Consider the following 17,706-nt stretch of genomic DNA (forward strand, 5'->3'; position numbering starts at 1 on the left):
TTCCTTATTAGTTTTCCCTGTTATCAGGATGTCATCTAAGAAAATGGTGACCTGAGTTGACCTTGCAAAATGTTCTCAGTCATCCACTGAAAAACTGAACAGGCTGACAATACGCTGAATGGCAGTCTCCTATATTGAAACATGTCCTTATAGGTATTAATTGTAGCAAATTTCTGAGAATCCTGGTCTAAACCCAATTGCAAGCAAGCATGGCTCATGTCAAGCTTTGTGAAATATAAACCTCCTGCCTGCTTGCATATAGATCCTTTTCTTGCTCATTCAACCTGTTTAAATCCCCTTGAAGCTTCTTTGCATGCACATCCCTAGCAAGCTTTATATCATCTGTAAACTTGAAAATATTACACGTTACCCCACATACAAATCATTGATATAAATTGTGAACAGCTGGGGCATGAGCACTGATCCTTGCAGTAATCAACTGGTCTCAGCTGCAACCTGAGAATAATCCATTTATTTCTACTGTTTAGTTTTTGCCTGTTAACTAATCCTGAAGCTATTCTAGTATGTTATCCTCAATCTCATTTGTTTTAACTTTAGTTACCAATCTCCCATGTGGAACTTTATACAACAGCCTTCTGAAAATCCAAATATTCCACACCAACTGATATTCTCCTTAATGCTCATAGGCGGCATTCTCAAAAAGCTCTTGCTAGGTTTGAGGGACATAACTTCACCTTCATAAATTCATGTTAACTCTGCAATCAGGCAATTGTTTTCTTTTTATCTAATAATTGGACTATTTATAATTAATTCTGATATTTTTCCTATTCTTTACAAGGGCCTGACAGGTATGTTATTCCATGTTTTCTTCCTTCTTTAAATAATGTGGTTACATTTGCAATATTAATAGATTAGATTCCCTACAGTATGGAAACAAGCCCTTTGCCCAACAAGTCCGCACAGACCTTCCGAAGTAAATCCACCCAGACCCTACATTTAGACCTGACTAATGCATCTAACACTATGGGCAACTTAGCATGGTCAATCCACCTGACCAGCACATCTTTGGATTGTGGGGAGGAAACCAGAGCACCCAGAAGAAGCCTGTGCAGACACAGAAAAAACGTTCAAACTCCACACAGATAGTCACCTAAGGTGGGAATTGAACCCAGGTTCCTGCTGCTGTCAGGCAGCAGTGCTTATCACTGAGCCACTATGCTGCCCAAGTTAACACAAATTTGAAAATAATTACTGATGCAACCACTATTTGAAAGTCTGTCAGACCAGGTTTCATATTGAATCTGACTTGTTCGGTATTACCATCAGTTAGGATCATTACAATAGACGTCTGCACCTTTAACTGCACAGTAGCCATTTATATATGAGAACCATTGTTGCACAGACACAAAAGACAGCTGCAGGAGGGTACAGTAATGGTTTTAGGCATGCAGGAATCTGGAGTGCAATCTGATCAAAGATTTGCTGGCTATAAATTGGCAGTTATAAGATTTGAAGTTGCGTATTTGGATTTAACAAGCAGGAGACTGGTAGAACACAGCAAGCCAGGCAGCATCAAGAGATGGAGAAGTCAATGTTTTGGGTATAACCCTTCTTCAAGACTGGGGGTGGGTGTAAGGGGAACTGCAGATAAAGTTGAGGGAGGGAGGGGCGGGGTGGTGAGGCAGGGATAGGTGAACACAGATAGACGGTACGGCCAGGTTGGTAGCTGGAAAGAAGCTTCAATCAGAGGAATGGAAAGGAGGGGGAGGGCAGTTGGGGGATGAGAAGGCAGGTTATTTTGAAATTGGAGAACTTGATGTTGAGTCCTCCAGGCTATAGGCTGCTCAGGCAGATGAGGTGTAGTTCCTCCAATTTGCGCTGTCGTTCATTTTGGCAATGGAGGAGGCCAAGGATGCTCATGTCAGAGAGGGAGTGAGAAGGAGAATTAAAATAAGCAGTGACTGGGAGGTCAGGTTGGCCCTGTAGGCCCAGCTGAGGTTCTTGGTGAAACGTGCCCTGAGTTTACATTTGGTCTCCCTGATGCAGAGAAGGCCACATTGGGAGCACCAAATACAGGAAACTAGGCTGGAGGAGAGTCAAGATTAGAGATGTGCTGGAAAAGCACAGCAGGTCAAGCAGCATTCGAGGAGCAGGAAAAATGATGTTTCGGGCAAAAGCCCTTCACAGCCTGACTTGCTGTGCTTTTCCAGCACCACTCTAATCTTGACTCTGATCACCAGCATCTGCAGTTCTCATTTTCACCTAGGTTGGAGGAGAGGCTTGTGAACTCCTGTAGCACCGGGAAAGAATGTTTGGGGCCCTAGATGGATGTGAGGGGGTTGCTGTACAGGCAGGTTTTGCATCTTTTATGATTGCAGAGGGAGGTACCTGAGGGTTCAGGAGGCGTGGATTGTGGGGAGAGTGGCAAGAACTAAGGATTGGCGAAGGGAACTGTCCTTGCAGAAGGCAGAGAAGGGTGGGGAGGGGAAGATGTTCTTGCTGGTGTTGTCTAATTGGAATTAGTGCAAGTGTTTAAAGATGATACGTTGGATGTGGAGACTGATGGGTGGTACATGATGACATGCGGGACTTTGTCTTTATTGCATTTAGAGGGCGAGGGTTTTAAAGTAGTAGAGTGGAGAATGGAGGAGATGTGGTGGAGGGCTGTCTGGATGACAGAGGCAGGAAAAGCACGTTGTTAAAAATAGGTGGACATCTGGGATGCTTGGGAGTGGAATGCCTTCTTGTCTGAGCAGATATGGCGGAGGCAGAGGAATTAGGAGAATGGGATGGAGTTCTTGCAGGATACTGGGTGGGAGGAGTTGTAGACCAGGTAAGTTATGTGAGTCTGTGGGTTTGTAGTAAACGTCCATCTTGAGACTGTCGCTGAGCATCTCAGCTGGGCCCGCAGGGGCCGACCTGACCTCCCAGTCACTGTCTATTTTAATTTCCCTTCCCATTCCCTCTCCGACATGACCATCTTTGGCCTCCTCCATTGCCACAGCAAATCAGACGGCAAATTGGAGGAACAACACCTCATCCTCCGTCTGAGCAGCCTACAGCCTGGAGGACTCAACATTGAGTTCTCCAATTTCAAATAAACTACTTTCCCATCCCCTGACTCCCTCCCCCTCCTTTCCATTCCTCTGATCGACACTTCCTTCCAGCTACCACCCAGATTTATTCCTCTCATTGACTAACCAAGTCGTACTCTGTACCTGTGTTCACCTATCCCTAACTCACCACCCTGTCCCTCCCTCCTCCAACCACCCCCTGTATCTATGCTTCCCATACAGCCGCCCCCAGTCCTGAAGAACAGTTATACCCAAAACATTAACTTCTCTACTTTCTGATGCTGTCTGGCTTGCTGTGTTCTTCCAACCTCTTGCTTGTCTACCTTGGATTCCAGTTTTTTGTCTCTATTTGCAGTTAACAGCAGCAACAATCCATTGGGAGACAGTTAAAGATGAAAGGGCTAACGTGGGGACATTTTATGCTAGTTTTAACATTTCCTACCATGCACTCGGGAAGGAAAACAGAGCACTCTATTAATTACCAGTTTTGAGATATCTTTTTCCTTCTGCTGCAAAGTCAGGAATTCAAACTAATTATTGAGAACTGTTTGTGATGAAATTGGAGATGGTATTTTCATCCTCTTGACCACCTTGTGACTTGTCAATCATTCCTTGTTGTCTTGTGTAAACAGCAAGATTTTGTGTCAGATGACATCATTAGTTCATGTACGAAAGAGAGTCCAGTTATCAGGTCAGTTGCACAGGTGTCAAACATGGGACTCAATTTAATATTTGTCCCAACAATATTCTATTCGAAAAAGATTAAAATGAATAAGGAACAGATTTATATATGGCAGGCCATTCTAATGTACACAAACTATTTGATTAGATTAGATTAGATTCCCTACAGTATGGAAACAGGCCCTTCAGCCCAACCAGTCCACACCGACCCTCCGAAGAGTAACCCATCCAGACCCATTTCCCTCTGACTAATGCACCTAATACTATGGGCAATTTAGCATGGCCACTTCACCTTTTTGGACTGTGGGAGGAAACCGGAGCACCCGGAGAAAACCCACGCAGACACAGGGAGAATGTGCAAACTCCACACAGACAGTCGCCCGAGGCTGGAATCGAACCTGGGACCCTGGTGCTGTGAGGCATGTTGAAGGAAGTATGCAAATTGAGTTAAGCTGTTATGTGTTTGATTTTCAAAACTAGTTGACAATGAACCACACAGATGATATGTTCTGAAAATTAAGTCCTATCGAAACATAGTAAATAGATACAGGTGTAGGCCATTTGGCCCTTCGAGCCTGCACCACCATTCAATGTGATCATGGCTGATCATGCAATTTCTGTACCCCATTTCTGCCCTCTCCCCATATCCCTTGATCCCTTTAACCACAAGGGCCATGTCCAGCTCCCTTTTGAATATATCTTATGAAGTGGCTCCAACAGCTTCCTGTGGGACAGAATTCCACAGGTTCACAACTATTTGAATGAAGAAATCCTTCCTCATCTCAGTCCTGAATGGCTTACCCCTTGTTGTTAGAGTCTGACCTCTGGTTCTGGACTTACCCAACATAAGGAACGTTCTTCCCGCATCTAGCGTGTCCAGTCCTATCGAGATTTTATGTTTCTGTGAGATCCCCCCCCTCATTCTTCTGAATTCCACTGAGTACAAGCCCAGTCAATCCAGTCTTTCCTCTTATGCCAGTCCTCCCATCCAGGGAATCAGTCTGGTGAACCTTCGCTGGACTCCCTTAATAGCAACAATATCCTTCCTCAAACTAGGAGACCAAAACTGCACATAATACTCAAGGTGTGGTCTCACCAAGGTCATAATTGCAGCATGACATCCTTATTCTGATACTCAAATCCTTTCGCTATGAAGGCCAGCATGCCATTAGCTTTCCTCACTGCCTGCTGCACCTACATGCCAACCTTTAACTGTTCCAACATGAAACCTAAATCTCATTGCACCTCAATGTTACCTAAACTGCCACCGGTCAGATAATAATCTGCCTTCCTGACTGAAATAGATAATCTCATATTCATCAACATTATATTGCACCACATTATATTGCATTTGCCAAGTATTTGCCCACTCAGCCAGTCTATCCAAGTCACCCTGCAGCCTCTTACTTCTTCGTCATAGCACACACTGCTCCCCAGCTTAGTATCATCTGAAAATTTTGAGTGATTACATTCAAAGCCTTCGTCTAAATCATTAATGTATGTCGTGAACAACTGAGGTCCCAGCACTGAAATCTGCAATACCCCATTCATCACTGCCTTCCACTCTGAAAACAACCCGTTGATTCCAACTCTCTGCTTCCTGTCCGCCAACCAGTTCTCTCTCTCTCTTCCTGTCAGTATTTTACCTCTGATCCCAGGAACTTTAACTTTCCGTACTAACCTCTTGTGTGAAATATTGCCAAAAGTCTTCTGAAATTCCAGATACACAACATCTACTGATTCATCCTTGTCCACTCTACTGGTCACATTCTCAAAAAGTTCCAAAAGTTTTGTCAAGCATGATTTTCCTTCAGTGAATCCATGCTGACTAGGACCGATTCTGTCACCGCTTTTCAAATGCTCAGTTATTATATCCTTAATGATTGATTCCAACGTTTTCCCCACCACTGATGTCACGCTAACTGGCCTACAATTCCCCATTTTCTCTCCCTTTTTTTTTAAAAGAGTGGGATCACAACAGCTACCATCCAGTCCATTGGAGCTCTTCCAGAGTCTACAGAATGCTGGAAAACAATCACCAGTACATCTGCTATTTCTCGGATCACTTCGCTACATACTCTGGGATGCAGAGCATCAGGCCCTGGGGACTCATCAGGTTTTAATTCCATCAATTTCCCCAATATGATTTTCTAACTAATAAGGATTTCCTTCAGTTCCTCCTTCATGCTTGACCCTCTGTCCCCTCGGAGAAAGTGAGGACTGCAGATGTTGGAGATCAGAGTTGAGAAAAGCGAGGAAGAACATTCATCTTAATGAGAGATATTATGGAGTCATAGAGATGTACAGCATGGAAACAGACTCTTCGATTCAACACATCCATGCTGACCAGATATCCTGACCCAATCTAGTCCGACCTGCCAGCACCCGGCCCATATCCCTCCAAACCCTTCCTATTCATATACCCATCCAAATGCCTATTAAATGTTGCAATTGTATCAGCCTCGACCACATCCTCTGGCAGCTTATTCCATACGCACACCACCCTCTGTGTGAAAATGTTGCCCATTAGGTCCCTTTTAAATCTTTCCCATCTCACCCTAAACCTATGCCCTCTAGTTCTGGACTCCCTCACCCCAGAGAAAATACCTTGTATATTTATCCTATCCATGCCTGTCATGATTTTATAAAGCTCTACAAGGTCACCCCTCAGTTTCCGCGCTCCAGGGAAAACTGCCCCAGCCTATTCAGCCTCTCCCTGTAGCTCAAATCATCCAGCCCTGGCAACAAAGTTTCACAGCATCCTTCTGATAGGAAGGAGACTAGAATTTCACATACTATTCCAACAGTGGCCTATCCAATGTCCTGTACAGCCACAACATGATCTCCCAACTCCTATACTAAATGCTCTAATAATAAAGGAAAGCATACCAAACACCTTCTTCCCTATCCTATCTACCTGTGACTCAATTTTCAAGGAATTTTGAACCTGCACTTCAAGGTCTCTTTGTTCAGCAACACTCCCTAGGACCTTACCATTAAGTGTATAAGTCCTGCTAAGATTTGCTTTTCCAAAATGCAGCATCTCACATTTTTCTGAATTAAACTCCATCTGCCATGCCTCAGCCCATTGGCCCATCTGATCAAGATCCCATTGTAACCTGAGGTAACCTCCTTTGCTGTCCACTACACCTCCAATTTTGGTGTCATCTCCAAACTTACTAACTTATACCTCCTGTGTTCACATCCAAAATATTTATATAAATATCAAAAAGCAGTGAGCACAGCAATGATGTTTGTGGCACACCACTGGTCACAGGTCTCCAGTCTGAAAATCAACCCTCCACCACCACCCTCTGTCTTCTACCTTCGAGCCAATAGTGTATCCAAATGGCTAGTTCTCCCTGTACTCCATGAGATCTAACCTTGATAATCAGTCCACCATGACAAACCTTGTTGAACGCCTTGCTGAAATCCATATAGATCACGTCCACTGCTCTGTCTTCATCAATCCTTCTTGTTACGTCTTCAAAAAACTCAGTGAGACATGATTTCTTATGCACAAAGCCATATCCAAAATGAATCTAGTTCCATTTGCCTGGAATTGGCTCATATCCCTCTAAAGCCTTCTTATTTATGTACCCATCTAGATGCCTGTTAAATGTTTTAATCATACCAACCTCCTCCACTTCCTCTGGCAGTTCATTCCATACATGAACTACCCCCTCCGTGAAAAGGTTGCCTCTAAGGTGGTTTTTATATCTTTGCCCTTTCACCTTAAACCTGTGCCCTTTAGTTTTAGACTCCTCTACCCTGGGGAAAATAACTTTGGATACCCACCCTTTCCATGCCCCTCATGATTTATATACTTCTGTAAGGTCACCCTTCAACCTCTGATGCTCCATTAAAACAGCCCCAATCTATTCAGCCTTTCCCTCTAGCTCAAACCCTCCAATCCTGGCAACATCCTTGTAAATCTTTACTGCACCCTTTCAAGTTTAACAACATCTTTTCTATAGCAGACAGACCAGAATTGAATGCAATATTTCAAAAGTAGCCTAACCAATGTCCTGCACTGCTGCAACACGACATCCCAACTCCTATACTCAATGCGTTGACCAATAAAGGCAAATGCCTTTGCTACCCTGTCTACCTGTGACTCCAACTTTCAAGGAACTATGAGTCTGCATTCCAAGGCCTTTTTGTTCAGCAACACTCCCCAGGACCTTACCATTAAGTGTATAAATGCTGCCTTGATTTGCCTTACCAAAATGCAACACCTCCCATTTATCTAAATCAAATTCCATCTGATCAAAGTCCCATGTGACTCCCTTTGTGCCCTTTCCTTCCCTTTTTGAATTTTCCTCTTTCTTTGAAGAATCTACAAACTTCTGTTTGGCAACTAGGCACTCACTACAATGTGGTTTAGAACAGAGCTCCTCATTCCAGCATTCTGTGACACAATACTCAGGGATCTGATTCATCCTGTTTGTTAGTCATTGTATTTGTGTTGATCACAAGGAATATCATTATTATATTGTACACTCACTGTAAACTGCAGAAAACCATCCAACCAATTAATTCTGTAAAATTCTTCTAACATAGCTGCAATACCTGTCCAGCGCTGCTGATATCAACAGTGCCCATGAGAGTACGGGCTGGGCTGGAACAAGCTCATACCTGCAGTCAAAATTGGAGAACTAGTCATCCTCGGGCAATCATATGCATCTCATAGCATCTGGTTATACTGTGATTTTGGCAGAGATCTGAGATCAACAAGAGTTGACGCTCAGTAAGGCCGGGTGCTTTTTAATGAAATAAAAATAAAAGGGTACTTGTCTTTACAAGTAAGGGCTAAGCTATATTTCTTTCTTGATTAATAAATGGAGTCCAAACTTCTATTTAATAACTGACCATTTAGAGGTATAAATTTTTAACACAATACATTACATATTGAACATGTTCAGTTTTAGTTTATTAAGTAGCTAGGGTGTTAGAAGTTCTTGACATGATTTGTAGAAGTCTGTTTTAAATCTTTTCTTTTTTATCCAAAGTTGTGTGGATACTATAAAGCGTTTGCAGAATTCCACATAAAATTGAATATATTACGATTGAGATAAACAGATTTTGAAACATTTATTGAGAATTAGTGGATAGGATGGGAAAATAAAGTTTGTGTAGAAAATCAATAAAGATATTAAGTTGGCAAAGGGGTCGTATTGTTTCTTCATATTTTGTGTGTACTTAAAGATAATGGGGGAAAAAATGAACACCATGCATTTTTGCACAAGGCAAACAACTGCAATATGCAAATTATGTTAGACTGAGACATCTTGTACTTCACGAACCATAGAAACAAAATTTCAAGGAATAGAATAATTGACCCATTGATTCTGTTCTGCCATTCAGTAACATTATGCTTGATTAAGTCCCCTTAATTCCATTTTCCTGCTTGTCCCTGTTGCCCTACATTCTCATGTCAATCAAAATCTGCCTGGTCAGTCTTGAATGTATTTAATGATGCATCCTCCACTGCTGTGATGGAAGAGAATTCCAAAGACAAACCACTGCCTGAGAAAAGAAATTCCTTCTCATCCCTGTCTTAAGTGGGAGACCCCAAATTTTCAGTAAGTCCATCCCACTCTTAGATTCTCCACAAGAGGAATATCATGCCAGCATTACCTCGTTGAGCCACCTCAGAATTATCTGAATTTCAATAAGATAACCTCTCACTGTTTTAAACTGAGTTTAGCTTTAACCTGTTCAATTTTTCTGAATAAGATAATCCTTCATCCCAGGAGTAAGTTTCATGAGACTTCTTTCAGCTGCTTTCAAGACAAGTATATTTTCCCTTAAGTAAGAAACCAAAACTGTGCTCACTCCATCCTCCTCACAATAAAATCCAACATTCCTCTAGTCTTATCTGTTGATTTTCACTTTAAATATTTATTTATATCCCTTCCTGTCAATTACTATTTCTCATCCTGATAATTTTTATCACTTTAGTTCATTGCCAGCCTATTTCGACTTCCCAAGGAATCCCTGAATCTTTAGGATCATCACCATGTCATGATTCTCACCTATATAGCTCTTGGTATGCTATGACAACGATTATCCATCCTTGTGGATTTGTGTTTAGAGTCCTTCCAAAGTATTTTAGGACCTGAGCTTTGGTATGCTGAGATCTACTTGAATGGCTTCAGTTACAGAGCAAATATTGCCAGAATATTTGCTGATAATTTGAGGAAAGTAATCAATATGTGTCCTTCCAATTGTATATTGTATGACACAAATAAGTTGGATGAAAACTCATATTTACAGGATCATACAAAATAAGCTTTCCGACACTGTTTTGAAACAGAAAGCATTTTGAAGACCTGTTGAGGTCATGTAATGAAAGCTGAACTTGTCATCTGTTTGCCTAGAGCTTTAACAGAATTATTGAATATTGTTTGAAAAAGAATTTAATTTTAACTTTACTTGTGTGGGTGTTCTTTGAATATTAAATAGAAGCTTGCCTCGGAGTAATTTGCCAACTTGTTTAAATAATTTACATGTTGACATATTAACAATTTATTGGAACATTTGTAATATTCTTCTGCTCTGTGATAATGCTTGCAGATGCAATAACAACTTTCATTTATGTAATATCTTTGAAGTTATGAAATGTACTCAGGCACTTCACAGGAACATTTTGCAAGGAAATATAATTCCTCATTTTTCTTGTCCCATGACTCTGTTTTTCTACCTTTGAGCAAAATGTTTGGAACTCCGACGAAAATATCCACCATGTAGATCAAAACCATTGATAGTGGCTCTGATTCAAAATTAAGAACAATCCTGAATGGCGGCTTTGCGCTTTTAAATAATGTGTTGAATGTCTCATAAGTAAATTTTACAAGCTTGTTGCGTTTGGTGCCTTTATTCTAATTTTGAACTACAGTTTGCTGAGCACACATTCAAAATATTGTTATATTGGGGGTGGACAATATGAGGAGAATATGAGTCAAGATCACTGTGCAAATTATCTGCATCATCCACTTAGGTTCAGTTTTCTGTACATTATATCCGAAAGTTAGCAGTCAAATATTCAGCAAAATTAACTAGCACGTACGACAACATACATGAATATTAAAATTAACTTGGTATGTGAAGGATAAAATGTTGAATCTGTAATAGCTTGTTTGAATTTATTGTAAAAAGGAAAATCACAACAGATGCATTTTCTTTGCAGCTTGTCAATGTAATGGTCACAGCACATGCATCAATGGCAGTATTTGTGAACAATGTAAGAACCTGACTGTTGGAAAACAATGTGAAGCTTGCATGCAGGGATACTATGGAGATCCAATTAATGGTGGCAGATGTCAATGTAAGTACTCGTTCAAATGCTCTGAAGTGTTCAATATAAAATTGTTGGTAAAAATTCCAGATGTTGTTTCTCAATAGATTTACAGTAAACTGAAGTTTTATCTGTTTAATATCAGTAAAAATTGTTAGTCATTTTCAGTACGATTGTAATAAGGTTGTATCTAATTATTGCTAGTTGCAAACAGCTAGCATAGTAAAGAATAATGCATCATCTATCCCCTGTGCCACAGTTGATGAATCACCTTTGTACGTTGGCCATGTCCTGAAAAGAAAAGCTATTGTTTTTTGTAGAATGATTTCTTTGATTCATAAGATTTTCTACAATGTGTACATTTACAAGACCTTTCTTGTATTTGTTTGGACTTCAAAGCAAAATGGCATTTGCCAAAGTGTCTTCAGTTACTCTCTGTTTTGGCAGACAACTAATTGGGACTAGCGAAATCAACCAACATAAATGTTTGATTTAATGTATCTTTTTTTTCATGTGTAATATTTTTATTCACTCATGGGACATGGGTGTGCTGGCTGGCCAGCATTCATTGTCCAAAACTAGTTGCCCTCAAGAAGGTGATAGCAAACTGCCTTCTTGAACCACGGTAGTCTGCATGCTGCTGGTTAACCCACAATGCCATTAATGAGGGCATTCCAGGATTTTGACCCAGCGACAGTGAAGGAATGATGATATACTTCCAAATTAAGATGGTGGGTGGCTTGGAGGGGAGTTGCAGACAGTGGTGTACTCATGTATCTCCTGCTCTTGTCTTTCTAGATTGAAGTAGTTGTGGGTTTGGAAGGTGATGTCTAATGCTGTTTGGTGAATGTTTGCAGTGTGTCATGAGATAGTACATACACCTGCTGCACCTGGTGGAGGGAGTGAATGTGATGTCAATCAAGCGGCTGCTTTGTCCTTGATGTTGTCAAGTTTATTGAATGTTGTTAGAGGTGCACCCATTCAGGCAAGTGGGGTGTAATCCATCATGTTTCTGACTTACTCCTTGTAGATTATGGACAGGTTTCAAGGAGTCAGATGGGGAATTTCTCACCACAGTATTCCTAGCCTGTGACCAGCTCTTGTAGCCTGTGTTTATTTGGCGAGTCAAGTTCAGTTTCTGGTCAATGATAACCCCCAAGATGTTGATAGTAGGGGACTCAGTGATTGTAACATCACTGAATGTCAACAGTAGTGGTTAGATTATCTCTGATTAGAGATGGTTGTTGTCTGGCAAATATTGCTTGTCTCTTGTCAGCCCACATAGGATACTGTCCAGATCTTGCTGCATTTGAACATGGATTGCTTCAGTATCTGAAGAGTTGCGAATGGTGCTGAGCATTAAGCAATCATTGATGAACATCCCCACTCTCTTCTTATGATGGAGGGTAAGTCATTGCTGAAGCATCTGAAGATTTTTGGACCTAAGACACTACTTTGAGGAACCCCCTCAGAGATATCCTGAAGCTAAGAAGACTGACCTGCTATTCAGCTGTTGTTCCCTGATTTGTTTTCCCTCATGGCACAAAAGCAGTGTCTTTTTTTTTGTTTCTGTCTGTGTGCATGTCCTGGGGCTTTGGTGACTTTGTGTGTTCTGATTGTGTTGTGAAGATGTGGGTATACTGTACCTTTAAGAGAGCTAAAAGCAACAGAATTACCTGACAGCACCAAGCGTTCTGAAAAAAGGTATAATATAACCTTTTGGTCCAGCAGGTAGTACAGCTGGTTGCCTGGAGACAAAAAGAAATTCAAATTAGGCTAATCAGTTTAAATTATGCCCTGAAAAGTACCAAACTCTAATCAAATCTGAATTTAGTATATTGACAATCTTAAAAACCAATGACACAATCCGATCTTTTGGGGGGGGGTGGGTGTATAAGACCCGGGAAAATTGAACAGTTGGAAGGAGAACTGCCAAGCCAATGACATCTGCAAACTGCCCAGAGAATAGCTCTCTTAATCAATCAGTAACCTTTATCGATCAGTAACCTATGAAGCAGAATCACCAAGAAGAAGAAAAGCAGACAGGAATACAGAGAAGAAGCGAAAGCTTCCTGGTTTTGAGATAAGACATTTTGTTTTGTAAACCTTAATCGGGAGTTTTATTGGACTAATATTATAGAAGGGAAGGTAAAAGATAGGTTAGAAGAAGGGGTTGTAAATAGTTGTTAGTTAATTATTTTCTGTTATACTTTAAGCAATAAAGTTGTTAATTTCTACTTTAAATAGTTCTTGGCCTCTTGAATTTTCACAGATTACTTCATGGGATAAATCTTTTCTGTGTTGCTGCTTTAAATTAAGCAGGGGTGTTTACCTCGTGTCATAACATTTGCTCCAGTAACTTTTGTGGTGACCTCGGAGTAGTATGGTTTGAGAATCTGTACATGTTTCCAAGTGGGTTGTAACATCTTTGATAAATTTAGAAAACAGCATATATATTCTATTCAAAATACTAATGGAATTTAACAAATTATATACAGCATTGTAAAAATTCTACTTCATGATTCTAATTCAGTACTTGTTCTTAAATGCTTGAACTGTGCTAGGTGATGAACATGTTAAGACCCCAGGTATTAACTGGAATTAGATTTTCCAAAAGAAATAACCTTTTTTCAAACATCTGTGAGAAATCTTAAAAAAAAAATCCTGAAAAGACATCATTAATTCCTATCTCCTTTTGACTCAAGTGGAACATTCAGCAATAACTTTATGAATAGAGGATTCAGTGATAGCAGAAATGTGAGACTGGCCAGATACAGACTAATTATGTCAATTCGAAAGTAGAATCTAGATTAAAAAGAATGACGATAGAATCCCCTCTAGCAATTATTGTTCTCCAATTCCTGGCCACTCTTATGACACAATTATGAACTTTAGGCATACCAAGAGTATGATCGACAAATGACTTAGTTGCGAACCAAGTACCATTATTCAATGAATTGTTCTCAGTGGAACAACAAGGACTTTGACTTAAAGAATGACAAAAAAAGTTAGAAAGGAGAAAACGGTAATGCTGATCAGGTAGAGGGAATTTGACTATTTACAAGAAAGTTCAGCACATGCATGAATGTTTCAGTTGCACATTTATTCAGTTGCAACATATGTATGACCACAGTGCGTGGAATTGATTGATGAAAATGTTATTGAAAGGGCACCATGGTCACTCAGTGGTTAGCACTGCTGCCTCACAGTGCTAGGGATTTGGGTTCGATTCCACCCTTGGACGACTGTCTGTGGAGTTTGCATGTTCTCCCTGTGTCTGCATGGCTTTCCGCCCGGTGCTCCAGTTTCTACTCGCAGTCCAAAGATACGTGGATTGGCCATGCTAAATTGCCCATGGTGTTCAGGGATGTGTAGGCTAGTTGTGTTCACCATGGGAAATGCAGGGTTACAGGGAAGAAAGGGTAGGGGGATGGATATGGATGGGATGTTGTTCGGAGGGTTGGTGTGGACGAGTTGGGCTGAATGGCCTCTTTCCACACTGTAGTGATTCTATGATTCAATGAAAATTCTTTAAATGATGAGGGCCAAAGTAATTTGAAGGATTTTGAAAGTTCTATCAGCTTCAAGTTTGTGGATGATGATGATGTGTTTAAATCACTTAAAGAGTTGTGATTCCGGTAACATACCTGGGGTAGATCACTTTATCAGCACAAATGTTTTGTCAAATAAAATAGCCTTACTGTTAAGAAGGCTACATGTGAAAAATCTTAAATGAATGTGGACATTGAACATAACAAGACAATTGTTTTTGTAAGTTAGTGCATTTGCATTTTACAAACCTGGACTTCATTGCATTATTTTAATAAGACCAAATTTCTTCCCTTGAATTATTAAACAGCTATTATTAGCACTGGGAGATGGGAATTGCAAGGCAAAAGTGCTTAATTATTTTAAAACTACATCAGTGGTAAAGTGATACATATAAAAAATATAGGAGAACCTAATTACAGCCCACAGTGAGTCTTCCCATTAGTGAGAGACTGAAACAAAGTTGTGGCAATGCCATTGAAAAATGCATCGGTTCAATGACGTACCAACTGTTAATTGCCGAGTTTTGTTTAAATTTCAATTCTGGTTCAACGCTGGTTGATTGAAATTGGGCAAGGCATTACCTTGAGTGACTATGACCTAATCTGTTGAGTTAAAACTGGTGCAGTGTGTTGCATTCTTTCAGTTGGCTTGACAATCTTCTACCAATCAGAGTCCACTTGCCAACCAATCAATGCCCTCACATACAGTTCAAATGTTATTTTTCATTTACACTGGTATTCTTGTGAATTCTCTTGATGCAAGATTAAAAGCTTCATAAAATATTTTTTTCAGTAATGCTAAAGAGAAAGAGTAACATTGGTTAAGATAATGGAGAAATGGAGAAGGACTGGACTGTGACACAGGCTTAATTCCTAATGGAAAATAATGGTGGTATTTTACAACAATGAATTTAAGGATGTGTCTGAAAATAGTAACATTGTGGTAATAAACATGGTAGCATAAAGTTGTTTTGGGTAATGGAATGTTTGAAAGAGATTATGCGTTTGGATGATATGCTGCGTAAAATCCTGGTGGATGGCCAAGTTTTAAATTAACATCTCCCTTGCCAGAGGCAGTCCATGTGAAGAAGTCACAGCAAATGGTTGGTGGCTACATTACATATCAATTATTTTTTGGGAGAAATCTGAAAATTCCTTCAGTTATGAGTGATCATACCCTAGCTTATGAATAGTCTACAAGTAATGCTCCTCATTCTGTGTACTTGAATGCCTTTCATGCAAGGAGCAGGGCAATCATATAGGCTGAGGTTTCACAGAAAATGCAACAAGTCTTCATATATATAAAATCATAGAAACAGGTCCTTTGGCTCACTGCTGACTACAAGCATCGAACTAGACTCATCCCATTTACCTGCACTTCCTCCATAGCCTAAGGCCTACCAGGGGAAAGCGATAGTTGTCAGGTGTGGCTCTGTGGCTCAGAAGGGAAAGGGGAAGAATGGAAAAGCGCTAATGGTAGGGGACACAATAGTTAGACGGATTGACAGAAGATTTTGTGGTTCCCTTTCCTCCCCCTGACTGTAACCCAGCTGTCCTAATCCTGTGTCTGAGGAGTGACCACCTCCCTGTCCATCCTCTCAAGTTCCCCTCAGCCTGCCGGATGATCAGCAGTTCATCCAGCTCCAGCTCCAGCTCCAGTTCCCTAACTCGGTTTTTTGAGGAGCTGGAGTTGGGTGCACTTCCTGCAGACGTGGCCAGTGGAGACATGTGTCGTGTCTCTCACCTGCCACATTCTGCAGGGGGAACCTACAACTGCCCTATCAGTCATACCCCGCTAATCTGAAAGCCCACACCGAACTAAACAAGGAAGAAGAAAAAAAGAAAACCTGAAGAACTTACCACATTTACAGACTCTTATTAAAGTTAGAGGAGGTTGAAGGGAGACCCTAGGCTCTCGGGTTTAGATCTCACCCACTTAAGAAACCATCACTTACCCTTCCCAGCATCCCTTGCTTCTCTCTGCCCTCTCTCCTCGCCGCTCTGTAAAAAAAACGAGACAGTGAGGTGAGGAACAGGCAGCGAGTGCAGCTTAACACATGGCTGCGCAGCTGGTGCAGGAGGAAGGGCTTCAGATACTTAGACCATTGGGATGCCTTCTGGGGAAGGTGGGACCTGTACATGAAGGATGGGCTGCACCTGAACTGGAGGGGCACAAATGTCCTGGGTAGTTGATTTGCTCGTGTGGTTCGGGAGGGTTTAAATTAGTTTGGCGGGGGGTGGGAACCAGAGCTATATATCTGAGGGGGGGTTGGTAGTTGTAGATGGGGCAGTGACAGGATGTAGTGAAGATATTGGGGAGGTTTTTCATGTGATGAAACAAAGAGATCAGTTAAAGTGTGTCTGCTTTAACGCAAGGAGTATCAGAAATAAGAGTGATGAACTTAGAGCATGGATCAGTATTTGAGACTATGATGTTTTAGCCATAAGAGATGTGGGTTTCACAGGGGCAGGAATGGTTGCAAGATATTCCAGGGTTTAGAACATTTAAAAAGAACAGGGAGGGAGGGAGAAAGAGAAGGGGGTGTAGCATTGCTAGTCAGAGAGTGCATAACAGCTGCAGAAATGAAGGTTGTCGAGGAAGGTTTGTTTACTGAGTCAGTATGAGTGGAAGTTAGGAACAGCAAGGGAGCAGCCACCTAACTGGGGGCTTTCTACAGACCCCCTGATAGCAGTAGGGAGATCAAAGAACTCACAGGACGGCAGATTTTGGAAAAATGCAGATGTAGCAGTGTTGTTGTTATGGGTGACTTCAACTTTCCCAATATTGACTGGAACCCTTGTTAGTGTAGATGGTTTGGATGGAGCTGTTTTTGTCAGGTGTGTTCAGGTGGGTTCCCTTACTCAGTATGTTGACAGGCCAATGAGGGGAAGGACCATTTTGGATTTGGTGCTCAGCAATGAGCCAGGACAGATGTCAGATCTCGTGGTGGGAGAGCACTTTGGTGACAATGACCACAATGCTTCATATTTACTGTAGCCTTGGAGAGGGAAAGGAGCAGTTACCATGGAAAGATATTTAATTGGGGAAAAGGAAATTATGATGCTATCAGTAAGGAGTTGGGAAGTACAGATTGGGAGCAATTGTTCCACAGAAAGGGCACAACAGACATGTGGAAAC

The 17,706-nt window shown here is 41.2% G+C and overlaps 1 protein-coding gene across 2 annotated transcripts in view; it reads left to right on the forward strand.

The window, feature by feature from the left end:
- The window catches only part of atrnl1b (attractin-like 1b), a 944,158-nt gene that overhangs the window by 281,914 nt on the left and 644,538 nt on the right, over positions 1 to 17,706 (forward strand). For both annotated transcript variants that reach the window (XM_043712811.1, XM_043712812.1), the window contains exon 19: positions 10,909 to 11,046. In XM_043712811.1, coding sequence (XP_043568746.1) covers positions 10,909 to 11,046 — 138 coding nt within the window. The remainder of the gene's footprint in view (positions 1 to 10,908; positions 11,047 to 17,706) is intronic.

Source organism: Chiloscyllium plagiosum, chromosome 22 (assembly GCF_004010195.1).
Source record: "Chiloscyllium plagiosum isolate BGI_BamShark_2017 chromosome 22, ASM401019v2, whole genome shotgun sequence".
NCBI classification, from domain to species: Eukaryota; Metazoa; Chordata; class Chondrichthyes; order Orectolobiformes; family Hemiscylliidae; genus Chiloscyllium; species Chiloscyllium plagiosum.